We start from the raw sequence: 14,404 nt of genomic DNA, 5'->3' as shown, positions 1-14,404 counted from the left end.
AGAAACCTCTAAAAATATGATGAAACAATCAGCAGCAGCAGCAGCAAAGAGAAGAAAGCTAATTTTCATGGTACTTTTAAAGGTTTAAAAAAGCACTTTTATAAATATGATTTCTAGAAAGCAAAATATTCTTCATGTTTCCCCAGTCCAGACTTGTGATTTTACTTGCACAGAAACAGAAAAGAAATAGTAGAACTCAACCCCCAAGAATAATAGGACTCATATCATCTTCTACTAGGAAGGGATGACCACCTAGACAACCACCATATAAACCAATTCACCTGACTACTTATCAACATAGAGCAGTTTTTCACAAACTTAAGTAGCTAAAATGCAGTGCAAAGAACACTGAATTTGAAGAGAAGATATGAGCTAACATCCTTATTCTTCCCTTCACTGCTGTTGACCTTGATCAAGTCACTATTCTTTTCTGAACCTTGAAATAAAGGACTAGGTCATTTCTAATGTTCATTCCTCCTCTAAATGCCTATGATTTTGAAATTGTCAAAACATTCTCACTCTGTCCAATTTTGCTTGTCAAAGCACAGATACACATACACATACGTAAGTTTCCCTTTTCTCAAAGAAAACTGACAATTGTGAAATTGGCATTATGGACATTGTACAACTCTTTGCTTCATCTGAAAACCAATCAGATTGGTTTCAGAAAAATATCACAGAAAATATGATTTCCACTGGGAAAACATAATCAAAACAGAATTCCATCCACCTTCCAAGTAACCAAATAATGACTACTTACCATACTCCCTAAAATATTATCTAAGCAGCCTGTACAAGGGCCAAACATTCTTTATCGGTGACAGGAAGCAGAGTATCCAGCAGATTAGACCTACAGCTCTCTGAAGGCAGGTAACAAGCCCTGACCCACACACCCTGAGCTACTGAAACCAAAACTGAGGGCAGGGAAGAGATGAGGGGCGTGGGGGGGGGGGGGGGGAAGAGACACACTTCACCTGGCCGTGCATTTTGCCTTTGCTCCATGCATTTCTGAACAAGGTTTTCATCTTCATGCATTCAGAAACCACCTGCACAGCTAAGCTGGTGTGGAGAAATGGTTCTTAGGAACATGCACTAGGAACACTGACATGATTTCATCAACATTTCCCCAAGTCAGAATGAGCAACTGAAGCCGTCCCAGGTGGGTGAGGCCAGAGGACAGCAGCCTACCTGCAGAGGCCGAACGGGTCATCCATGCCTAACAGCTGCTCGGGTGGGTCCAGCTGTCTTCCTGAACCTCTATTCCTGCTCAAACTCTGCCTTTTTCTACTCTACCAACTCAAAATGGAGGCACATGCCGTCGGAGAGACCTCAGAGAGCTTTCACTGAGCTTGTGCTGTGACCTAAGCCTTCACGCAGAACGCAGAAACTTCCCCCTCAGACTGACAGGACTGAGCATGTGCTGTGACCCTCCCTCATCCATACACTGTCTCTCACCGCAATCAATCTCAACCCTGCTGTTTCCGTAAATAAGGCACAGCCAGCAGACTCTGCAGCTTCTCCCTGCATACCAAGCTAGTGTGCAGGGAAGTGGGGCCACTCTGAGGGTTTCTAAGACAGCCAACCACTTGGGCCCATTCAACCCAGGCAGCCAGAGGCTTGGCCAAAATTGGCTGTTTGCAGAGCGCTGTAGAGAGAGGATTGGGCACTTGGAGCAATCAAGAAACATCTGAAACAGAGAACAAACCAATTTTGCAAAGTCCCCAAGAATCAAAGGGACAGAACTAGATCGCTTTACCAGAGTGTTTTTATATAGTGTTACTTTTCAATAAAACAATAAATATCATAGGACATTTTCAGAGGTATTAATAAATAATCTATCTAAAAGTCCAGCCAGCCTTCATTCTGAAGACTTTGAGAAACTATGATAGTGATTCTAACTGAAATAGGTACTCTCCTCCTCTTGACTATCTAGTAAGGTTGGCAGTGCAAATGTTATAATTCCCATTTTATAAAGGAACAAAGGGAAGTTCCGTTTAGTGACGAGTCCTTGATTTCAGGCATTTAGCAAAGGACAATACAATTGAAGGAAAACTCACAATGTCAATGAATGCCAATGTACACAATTAAATAAGAGCTAATACTAAAAAGATCTGCAAAGCCTCAAAAATGCTCTATGATGTGGGCACACATCACACATTATACAAATGAAGAAATTGAAGTGAGACTTGAACCAAGGTCTTTCTAACTCCAAATTCAGAAGCATTTTGTTCAATAAACCATGTAGCCTGTCGTAGAAGGGGGTTCAAGATCACTGTTGATGGCATATGCCAGCATAATTCTCCCTCCCAAAAGTTGAGATCTCTCTGATGTAGAAAATCCTAACATTTATCTGGGACCTAATCTATGCCAGATAACTACACTAAGCATTTTACAAATAGTATCTCATTTGATTCTCACAAGAAGCTTATTATTATTACCACCATGTTACATATGAGAAAACTAAGGCAAGTAGAAGTAAAGTGACTTTCCCAGGATCACATAGCTAATAAGTATCTGACACTGGATTTGAATTTTGTTCTATTTGACCCCCCAAGGGCCTAGTAAGGGCTAGCTGCCTTACTGTATTGGGGTCATATCATTCTGACTCCACAGGGCCACCTAATTGCCTCAATCTTGAAAAGAGAAATAGAAGTAATAGAAATCTTAGGAAATAATATATGGATTCTATGTCCAAAAGCAGTTTGCTTCTGAAATTTATTCAGTGTTTAATAAAGGAGAAATAATCCAAACCTCATTTTTTCCCCATTGAGAACCATGTCATATATATATATATATATATATATATGTCAGTGAGAAAAAAAATGAAGCCATTTGCTGCAAAGCTCTCTAGTCTCATCTCACTTCATCAAGTTGTAAGCCACTCTCTTTTAAATCACTGAATCTCATATGAGTTAGCCTTTCTTGCCAAAGCAAAAACCCTTTATGAACAAGTGATCTTCCATCCCATCTTCTGCAGATTGTCCCTTCTGTCACCCCTACACACTCACATATTCAATCCCTCCCTAACTACTGACTGCTTCCCAATTACCTGCAAACATTCCCATGTCCCCGCTGTCCACAAAAACTCTCATGCATACTCCATTCCCACAAGCCAAGGGCCTCTATCTTTTGTGACTAGTCCTAGTATGCCATATACAACTTATGCTTGCATTTCTTTTTCTCTTGCATTCTTCTTAACAGTCAAGCTTCTGGAATCATTCTTCCACCGAAATAGTTCTCTCTAGTTACAAATGACCTTAATCACAAAGGTAATGAATGGCCTTTTCTCAATCATTATACTTTTTTATCCTCTCCAAATTCTTTGACAGAATTGATCACACTCTTCTCCCTGAGTTTTAATGACACAACTCTCTTCTACTTCTTCACTTACTTTTATGTTGTTTTTAGCCATTTCAGTCATGAGCCCAGTTGGGATTTTCTTGCCACAGATTCTTTTTTTTTTTAAGTTTTTGCAAGGAAATGGGGTTAAGTGGCTTGCCCAAGGCCACATGGCTAGGTAATTATTAAGTGTCTGAGGCCTGATTTGAACTCAGGTACTCCTGACTCTAGGGTCAGTGCTCTATTCACTGCGCCACCTTGCCACCCCTTGGCATAGATTCTTGACAGCTATCTCTTTGGTCATAACCTTCTTCCTCCTCCAAAGACCTGACATTATGTCTTGATCTCTTAATTGGTCTATGGTCTCATCCTTAATGCCTAAATCCTGTATCTATCTAGACCTTATTTTGGTGTAGGGTATGGGATGTGAGTCTATGATAACTTTTTGTCATTCTATTTTCCAATTTTCCTAGAAGTTTTTGTCAAATAGTGAATTCTTATCCCAGAAGCAAGTATCTTTGGGTTTATCAAAAAGTTTATTAACCTAGTCAATTACAACTACTTATTTTGAATGTATTCTAATTCAATGATCCATTTCTCAATTTCTTAGTCATACCAAGACAGTTTTGGCGCCGGTCTTTATAATACCGTTTTTAAATCTGGAGCTAGACCACCTTACTTTGCATTTTTTTCATCAATTCCCTTGATATTCTTGACCTATTGCTGTTCCATATGAATTTTGTTATTATTTTTCTAATTCTGTAAAATAGTTTTTTGGGGAAGTTTATTTAGTTTGGCACTGATTACATAATTTTATATGGACAGAATTGTCATTTTTATTATATTAGCTTAACCTAACCACGAGCAATTGACATTTTCACATTTGTTCAGAGTTGACTTGAATGAAATGTATTTTATAATTGTGTTCATATAGTTTCTGGGTTTGTCTTAGGAGGTAGAGTCCTAAGGATTTTGTGAACATTGTTCAGATTAACAATGTGAGATGATCAATACTGATGGATGGAACTCCCCTCAGCACTGAAGTGCTGAAAAGAAAGAATTATGGAGTCTGAATGCAGGATAATGTGTTCACTTTTTAAATTTTCTTTTACATTTTTTATTTTTCTCATAGCTTCCCCCCCCTTAGTTCAAATTCCTCTTTCATAACAGAATTAATATGGAAACAGGTTAAATATGATGATAAATATTACAATTTTTACCAGATTGTTTCCCAACATGGAGAACGGGGAAGGAAGATGATAAGAAAAATATGGAATTCGAAAACTTGCAAATGGATGAATACTGAAAACTACCTTTGCATATGATAGGAAAAGCAAAATAAAATTTAAATTGGATTTGGAAAAAAAAGGATAGCTAGTTGAGTACTGAACAAGGAAGACACATGAGGTAAGATGGTGATAGAAAAACAAAAATAAGATAAAATTATTTATAAGCTAAAATACATAAGGCAAAAAAAAAAATCAAGCTAGTTTTGTTAACTATAGTGGTGCTTAGCTATGCAATCTAACAATAAATGCAATCATATTGTCCAGGGCAGGAAAGTGACCTGAATGGTTCCCATTAATTACTTAAAAAGAGAGTTTTGCAATATACATAGTAACAGCAACACAGGTCAACTATGAAGAACTTGTTCGTTTCAGCAGCAAAATGAGCAAAGACAATTCTAAAGATGGAAAAATACCATTCACACCCAGAGAAAGAACAATGGAGTTTAAATGCAGGCAGACCAAAGTTTACTCTCTTCAATTTGTAAAAGTTGCTATTTTTTTCTAATTTTTTCCCATTTCCACTTGATTCTTCTTGCACAATATGATTAATACGAATTTGTGTTTAACATAATTAACATGAATAACCAATTAGATTGCTTTCTGTCACGGGAAGGGAAAAATGTGAAATTCAAAAACCTTGCCCCCCAAAATGACAAAAACTACTGTTGCATGCGGCTGTAAAAATAAATAAATAAACAAATGTTTTTTGACAGGAAGAGATAGTTTTGAAGTGGCACAATTTTGTTCATCTGTAAAATACAATATTGGGAGATAGGCAAAGAGATGAATGATAATAGTGCACAGAGAAGATCCAGTTCAATGATTAAGTCAGAAGCAATTTTACAAAGGACTTAGAAAAGAGTGATAGGAAAAGACACAGAGGTAACTAGTAAGGATAGTTGATAGAAAACTAGCAACTAGAATGGATAGTAAAAGTGTAACTAAATAGTATTATCCAGAGTCAGTCTAACAGGGTTGCCCTAAGTCTCTGATCTGATGAGAGGAGGTGCATCCAACAAGGTTGATCAACTCACAATGTTTTTGTTAATGTCTACATTGTTCTCTTGGTTCTGACTCCCTTCACACAGCTCTACATTGTTCTTTTGGTTCTGGCTCCATTCACACAGCATCAGATGCTATAATTCATTCCATGCTAATCTAATGGTTTCTTTTAAAACAACAGTATTCCATAACATTCAACAATTTCTCAATTAATGGGCAACCCCTCAAATACCAATTCTTTGCCACTACAAAAAGAACTATTATAAATGTTTTGGAACATGTGGTACTTTCCCTATTTTTTTAGATTTGTTCTGGATAAGGGCCAAGTATTGGAATTTCTGGGTCAAAGAGTATGACCAGTTTGATTGGCCTTATGGTATAAATCCAGATTTCTCTCCAGAATGGTTGAATCAATTCACAACTCCACCAACAATGCATTAATGTCCCCATGCTCCCACAACCTCTCCAGCATTGATCATTTTTCCTTTCTGTCATCTTAAATTGCATTTCTCTAATCATGGTGGATTTGGACCAATTTTTTTCATATGATTCAGCTTTTTTTCATTTGAGGACTGTCTGTTCATATTCTTTGAACAATTGGGGAATGAATTGTAACCGTACAAATTTGATTTAATTATCTACATATTTTAGAAATGAGACCTTTATCCTTACCCTACCAGTGAAAATTATTTCCCAGCTTTCCATTTTCTTTCTAATTTTGGGAGCACTGGTTTTATTAGTGCAAAATCTTTTTAATTTAATATAGTCAAAATCATCCATTTTGCAATTTATAATGAACTCTTTTTCTTGCTTGGTTATAAATTTCTCCCCTTTAAATAGATCAGATAGAGTATATTTCTTGGTCTGTTAATTGTTCTATGGTGTCACAATTTATGTCAAAATCCTGTACCTATTCTGACCTTATGTTGACATAGGGTGTGAGATAACGATCTATGCCTACTTTTTGCCATACTATTTTCCAATTTTCCCAACAATTTTTGTCAAATAGTGAGTTCTTATCCCAGAAGCTAATAATGTCTTCAGGCTTACCAAACAGTAAATTACTATAGTCATTCACTACTTTTCTTCTACTATCCTAATCTACTGATTGATTACTCTATTTCTTAATCAGTAACAGGCAGTTTTGATGACTGCCACATTACAGTTTTAGATTTGGTAGAACCAGGACACCACCCTTTACATTTCTGATCAGTTCCCTTGATGTTTTTTGACCTTTTGATACTCCAGATGAATTTTATTACTATTTTTTCTAGCTTGGAAAAATAATTGTCTAGTAGTTTCATTGATATAACACTGAATTATCATTTTTATTTTATTAGCTCGACCTAACCATAAGCAATCGACATTGTTCCAATTGCTTAGATCTTATTTTGTTTGTGGGGGAAGTGCTTTGTAATTGTGTTCATACAGTTTCTGGGTTTGCCCTGGGAGGCAGATTCCAAAGTATTCAATATTGTCTGCAGTTACTTTGAATGGATTTTCTATTGCTATCTCTTGCTCTCGGGTTTTTTGGTCATATATATAGAAATGCTGATGATTTATGTGGGTGTATTTTATATCCTCTTTTTATTCTGAATTTATTAATTTTTCAAGGAATTTTGTAGATCACTTTCTACCATTCTCTAAGAATATCATCATATCATCTTCAAAGAATGAAAAGCTTTGCTTCCTTGTTGTCAATTCCGATTCCTTCAATTTCTTTTTCTTCTATTATTGCTAAAGCTAACATTTCTACTACTATATTGACTAGTAATGGTGATAGCGGTATACATGTTTGACTCCTGATCTTATTGGAAATACTCCTAGATTATCCCCAACAAATATAGTGGTGATAGTTATAGATAGATACTGATTATATTAAAGAAAACTTCACTTACACTTATATTCTCAAGTACTTTTAATGGGAATTGATATTGTATTTTATCAAAGGCTTTTTCAGCAGCTTTTGAGATAATTATATGATTTATATTGGTTTTGTTATTGATATATTCAATTATGTTGAATGTTTTCCTAAAATTGAACCAACCCTGCCTACCTGGTATAAATCCTACCTAACCATGATAATATTACAGAGTGAGAACTTGCTGTAATTTTTCTATTAAAATTTTATTTAAGATTTTACTTCAATGTTCATTATGGAGACTGGTCTTTGCCTGTTTTAGTTCTTCCTGGTTTAGGTCTCAGTACCATTTTGGTGTCATAAAAGGAAAATTATCCCCCCCCCAAACAGAGGAAAAAACAAAAAACCCTTCAGAATCTGAATGAACACGAGATTCATGTTTCAAAAAATTTCTCTTATGTATTTCTTCCCTACCTAATGGTTTCCTTTCTTTTTCTTTAATCCTAATTCTCATACTAAAAATGATTAATCCTCTAAATATGTTCAACACAAATGTGTTTGAACCATATTGACCTGAATGTTCACCACATAGGGGAAGGGGGTAGGAAGGGAGGCTGGAAGAAAATTATGTAACTTAAAAATATGCTTATGCATATGGATGAATGTTGGAAAAACTTTCATAACATATAACTGGAAAAATAAAAATAAAATATCCATTTAAACAAAGGAGTTTAACTGAAAAAGGGAAGGACAAGATAAAGAAAGCAATGGAAGGATGAAGGAATTTTTTTTTAAATAATGGGGGGGATGTGTTAAGAGTATTTGTAGACACCAGAGAAGCAATCTGTTAGACAGAAGAGTTGGAGAGAAAAAGAATTAAAGTAAAACAGACACAGCAGAGAAGGAGTGGAAGGTCCAGAATGATTAGAGGGCAATCTACAGGAGACAGTAAGGAAAAAGACGTCACTTAAAATAGGGAAAGGAGATACAAGAGTTTGTAAGTAGAGCAGCTGGAACTAGAAGGTAGGGACAACTTTTCACATAAGAAAGGAAGAAAAGAAGCAAAAAATTGGGGAAAAACTAAGTGATATAAGATGAAGAAGACAAATGGCTTCTATTATTGGTACAGTATAAGGTGAGGTCTTCAGCTAAAAGAATCAATGGGCAAAGGTTTCTACAGAAGTCCTAAGGAGAGAAGGCTTAGAAAGGTCATTGTGGTAAAGTGCAAAAAAGAACCAATTATGGAGAAAAACTGAAAGATAACTTTACTGAACTAAAAGCCTAAATTAGATTAAATTACATAAAACTGTATGAATTGGTAATGGACTCGACAGAACAGATACATGACCTCTCCCACTTCAAATCAAAAATACTAATAGCAGTAGCAGAAGTGGCATCACTTTATATAGCACTTTAAGGCTGCAAAGGGCTTTCTTAAGATCAGCTCAATTGATCCTCACAATAACCTCTGGAGAGAGAGGTAGTATTTTTAATTTCTATTTTAAACATTAGGAAACAAGTTGAGAAAGGGTAAATAGTCTGCACAGAATTGGATAGACAGTAAGTACTAGAGGTTACATTCAAATTCAATTCTTCCTGAGTTGAAGTCAAATTTACTTCAGCACCAAGTTATATAAGGATGTTTAATAATTATTTAATAGAACAACAGAAAGTAACTAACAAAAGACATATTTGGAATATTCCATGGGTGGAATTCAGCAAGACATAATAAGCAACATGATAAAGGGGATGAAGGAATTTAAGAGTAGAAATTACATCAGAAGTGAAGGCTCACTAAGGGGTCAAGAAAGATAAAAGAGGAAACTGCAATCAGTGGTAGGATGACTTGGGGTGGCTAGAATTAACATCTTAGGATAAACACATTGTGGGGAGCTGAAGGGAGAAAGAAAAGGAGAACAGGAGAAGAGAAACAGGACTTCAGAAAGCACAGATGGCCTTATAAACTGTTATAATCAGAAAAAAAGATAATTTCAGAAATCTTTAACAAGAAATATAACATTTATGGGTGAAGGCAAGGTGAAAAGGCTCGTGAAAACCTGATGCTTGATATCAGAACAAAAACTGCTTTATCTGCTTTGTGTTTGGGATATGAGAGTATTTTCTCAAATAAGCAGCAACCATCTAAGTTCAATACCCTGAGAGCTACAGGACCTAAGTTTGGGGTGCCAGCAGGAGTGGCCTCTGGGACAACTAATTAAGTAGTTATGAATATGCAGTGGTCTACTGGCCACATGAGGATCTCAAAGCACATTCTTGTTCCCCCCATTGCATTACATGACAGTGAAGGATTGAGTGAGCACAAATGGCAAAGTTGCAATGTAATAGACCAGATGAACCCTCAACTAACATAGTTCAACTTTTTCACATAGCTAACATTGTGTAGTCTCATGGTCTATCAGAGTTTTTGGCAGTTTTACAAAAGTTAGGGTTACATTGTATTCATAAATAAATGTTAAATTCTATATGCAGCCCTTGACAAGTTTTTAATGGGCGATGTGGTGCAGAAGGTTGGACATCGATGTTCTAGAAGATGACCAATACAGAGGAAAATGATATCAACCACACCTGGCTTGCGAGAAAGAAGATATAAATCTTAAGTGAAATGACTAGATGGTAGAGAGCTGAAATGAAATATCTATCCAATAAGCTCACAAAGTGTTTCCTATTATAATATGTAAATAGTAAGCTCCTGAAAGAGTTTGGTGCCTACTGTTTGATAATATAATTAAGTGACAAAGTGCTCTTCTGGGTTTTTTGTACTTTAAACATTTCTTCTATGGTACAGAAAATACTTGCCCTTTGCACACTGACTATCTTTCTAGATTTTAGGAGAAATCCTGCTAATGCCTTTTAGGTAGATTCTAGATAAGGGCCATCACAAAATGTTTAAAAAAATATTCCCTAGAATACCCATAGTGGAGGTAGAGTGAGCTGTAGTATACATAACTGACATGCCTGAGGGTTCGCCAACTCACATTCTAATCATTTGAGTATTAATGGGAAGATTTTGTTTTGGGGCGATTTTGTTTAGGTTTTTGAAAGGCAATGGGGGTTAAGTGGCTTGCCCAAGGCCACACAGTTAGGTAATTATTAAGTGTCTGAGGCCGGATTTGAACTCAGGTCCTCCTGACACTAGGACCAGTGCTGTATCCACTGCACCACCTACCCCCTCCCCGCTCCAAATCTCTTAAAAAAAGAAAAGAAAGAAATCTTTTTTTTTAAAAGCGTGGTGGCACAGTGGATGTGGATAGGGCATCAACCCTGGAGTCAGGACCAGAGTTCAAATCCAAACTCAGACACGTAATTATTACCTGGCTTAGTCAAGTCAGTTAACTTTAAGAAAATAAAAACAAAAACCAAAAAATGATATGCAACTGTCCACATAATCTCTGAAAATTATTTATATTCTCAAATAAACACTTCCTAGAGCAGTAATAAAATTAAAACAGTGATTTTCTGTTCCTAAAACTCCCTAGGAAACAAAGGAAATGCCAACACCCTTAGACAGGTTTTAATTTTGATTCAACACTTTAAATTACATTCAAGTATTCACATGTATGCAAAAAAGTTATTACCCCTTAATGACTAACAGCATTTTCCAACATATTTCTCAACAATAAATGCAAATAGTTGAACCAAATAAATGGAGGAAGAATAACTTGTAACATTAAACAAAATAGCAGACTTGCAAAGCATTAAGTATAATTAGGAACAACAATACAAGCAAGAAGGTCCTAAAAGAGTCTAACATGTGGGATGAACTCCTGGTGCTGGAGAATGGAGAAGAAAGGGGAATATGGAAGAAAGTTGACTGAAGAAAAATGAAGAAAAAAAGAGAGGAGGAAAAGCAGAAGAGAGAGAAGAGGCCACAGAGGAATAGGAGAAGGAAAGAAAGGAGAGAGAAGTTGGAGGAAAGGAGAGAGAAGAAAGAAATGATATAGCAAAAGGAGACTGCCAGGAGAGGGAGGGAAAGGTGGAAGAAAGATCCTTCTCCCAGGAGTGGAGGTGACAACACTCATACAGCTACTAAACACACCAGAAATCACCAACAAATATAATGGGTTATGGAGATCAGCGAAACAAAGAGGTGAACATGAGGGAGAGAATTCCAGAACTGGAAGACAGCCAGAAACAATATTCAGATTCAAAAGAAAAGGGAGAAAATGGAAAGAAGATGAAAGCTTTTCAAAGAAAAAAGCATCTTCCACTTGATAGCGGAGATAATCTACAGCTACTGTTTGCTGGGGGAGAGGAGGAGGGAAGGAAGGGAGGAGGCAGGAAGGCATTGGGCAGGAAGATAAATCAGGACTAGTGTAATTCAGGAGTGAAGTGAAGGGGACCAGTACCACAGACTTCTAGGAAAAGGAAGAAAGGAACAAAAGAAGGTGAGAATTATCTTCCAGAAGAAAAAACATTTGAGCAAGAATTTATAATGGAGGGAAAATAGGAAGGGGTGAAATGAGGGTGGAATTGCTCCTACCTGAACTGCTTCAAAGAGGAAACATCTATGCACACAGAAAGTTGGGAATACAAATTCATCTCACCCAAATAAGGAGGTGAAGGGACTAAGAAAAAGTCAAGGAGGGAAGTTGAAAGCAGAGATCAGAAACAAAACAGAGTTTTGAGTACAGGACAGAGTTAAAAAAAAAAAAGAGAGAGAAAGATAAGTGGAGAAAAGAATGGAGGGAAATTGACAATTAACAATTATACCTGAATGTGAAAACAAAAAGTTCATGTATAAATGTAAAAGAGTAATAAGAGAATGGACGGAATAAAAAGCAAACTCTAATATGCTGTTTACAAGAGATATTCTTTTTTTTCAATCTGCAAAAAAAAATATGGAACACTTCAAAATTTTGCATGTCATCCTTGTGCAGAAGCCATGCTAATCTCTGTATCATTCAAACTTTAGTATATAGGCTGCCAAAGCTAGCACTACAAGAGATATTCTTGAAACAAAAAGGCACTAAACAGTTAAAATAAAGGGCTAATGCAGAATACTACACTTCAGCTGAAATGAAAAAAAAATCAGATATAACAATCATGTTCACTGACAAAAAAAAGTCCAAATTAAAAGATAAAGAGGGAACTACATTTTGCTTAAAAAAATACTACAATGAAGTAATATATTACTAAATGTATATGCAACAAATGGCATAGAATCCAAATTCTTAAAAAAAAAAGTAAAAGGAAATAAGAAATTAGTCAAGTTTTACAGGGCACCTCAATTCACTCCACTCAGACTTAGCTCATTTTAAATAAGAAGTAACAAAGAACTCAACAAGATGAAAAGAATTTATAAAAAGTTAAGATATGACAGAACTCTAGAAAATACTGAATGAGAATAAAATGGAGTATAACTTCCTGTCAGCTGTACATCGCACCTTCATAAAAACCTGTCATATATTAAGGGCATAAAAACATCAAAAACAAAAGCAATAAAGTAGAAACAATAAATACAGTTTTTAGATTATAACACAATAAAAATTATGATCAAATAAAATGCCTTTGAAACAAAAATTAAAATTAAATAGTGACTAAATAATCTAATCCCAAAGAATGGAACAAAAAACAAATCATAGAAATTTTTATATGAATAAATTATTTTAAAATTATTTCTATAAATACAATGATTATTTTATCAAAATGAGAAAGAGCTTTAAGACAACATACCAAAATTTGTGGGATACAGTCAAAGCAATAAATGTATCTATAAATGCTTATAACAATAAAAGAAAAATTCACATCAATGAATTGGTCCTTGAATTTTAAAAAACTACAGAGAACTGAAAATAGTTATTCAAATACCAAAATAGAAATCCAGAAAAAAAAATTTTTTTACAAATGAAGGTTAAAAAAAATATCAATGAACTAATGAATAAAATTTGAAGCTGGTTTTAATGGGGGGGGGGAGGAATAACACAATAAAATAGATAACCATAAGTTAATTTTCAGTATCAAAATTGAAAAGGGTAAATGTAAACACTGAAGATGAAATTAAATCAATCATTAGGAATCATTTTATCAACTATATGTCAATGAATTATAATCTAAATGAAAGGGAAGAATATTTATTAAGAGACAAGAAAAGAAAGTACTTAAATATGCCAACATGAGGAGTGTTGGCAGGTGTGGGGAAGGGTTAGAAGAAACAGAACAAGTCATAAATGAAGCCTCTGAGATAAAAATCCCAGGAACAGAAAGATTTGCAAGTGAATTCTAGCATATTGCTTAAAGAACAGTTACTTCCAATGCTATAAGAGACTGAAAAAAATGGGCAAAAACATGCTACCCAATTCCACCAAAGATATATGTGTGTGTGTGTGTGTGTGTGTGTGTGTGTGTGTGTGTATACACACCAAGGAGAGTAAAAATAGAGAGAGAAAACTATACACCAATTTCCCTAAGCAATATAGATGCAAAAATTTTGAATAAAATGATTAAATAAAAGAGAATATAGCAACGAATCACAAAAATATAATGAACCTATGAACAGGTGGGATTTATACAAGAAATTAATGAAAGGTTAAATATTAGGATAAATATAAGCATAAATAACTATCAATAATAAAATAATAAAGGGGGAAAGTCAAATGATGACATAAATGGATAGAGAAAAAAAGTTGGAAATCTCAATAAATAAAACTACATAGCTGGGGGCAACAATAGGCATCCATTGATGACCCAGTGAGGAATCAGGAGAACCTGAGTTCCAATTTGGCCTCAGAAATTTAATAATTACATACTGTGTGCAAGTAACTTAACCCCTTTGCCTTACAACCCTACCACCCCAAAAAAGGTCTGCTAAAGTTGTCCAAGACTAGACAAGAATAGAAATGGAGTTTTTCAAAAATAAGTATTATCTAAAAGCAAGTAAGCATTATTTATAATG

General features: G+C 35.3%; 1 protein-coding gene and 1 pseudogene across 11 annotated transcripts in view; both read right to left on the bottom strand.

The window, feature by feature from the left end:
- The window catches only part of RERE (arginine-glutamic acid dipeptide repeats), a 570,111-nt gene that overhangs the window by 205,965 nt on the left and 349,742 nt on the right, over positions 1-14,404 (bottom strand). Inside the window, exon 1 of one of the 11 annotated variants that reach the window (XM_074218550.1) lies at positions 1,189-12,986. The exons of the other annotated variants lie outside the window; for them this stretch is intronic. Coding sequence (XP_074074651.1) covers positions 1,189-1,214 — 26 coding nt within the window. The 5' untranslated portion in view covers positions 1,215-12,986. Of the gene's footprint in view, positions 1-1,188; positions 12,987-14,404 lie in introns of those variants that run through there. 11 annotated transcript variants of the gene reach the window in all.
- On the bottom strand, positions 12,345-12,444 carry LOC141510501 (U6 spliceosomal RNA; annotated as a pseudogene).

This window comes from Macrotis lagotis, chromosome 1, assembly GCF_037893015.1.
Source record: "Macrotis lagotis isolate mMagLag1 chromosome 1, bilby.v1.9.chrom.fasta, whole genome shotgun sequence".
Taxonomy (NCBI): domain Eukaryota; kingdom Metazoa; phylum Chordata; class Mammalia; order Peramelemorphia; family Peramelidae; genus Macrotis; species Macrotis lagotis.
Note: the sequence above shows the minus strand (reverse complement) of the source record. Positions and strands in the feature narration are given on the sequence as shown.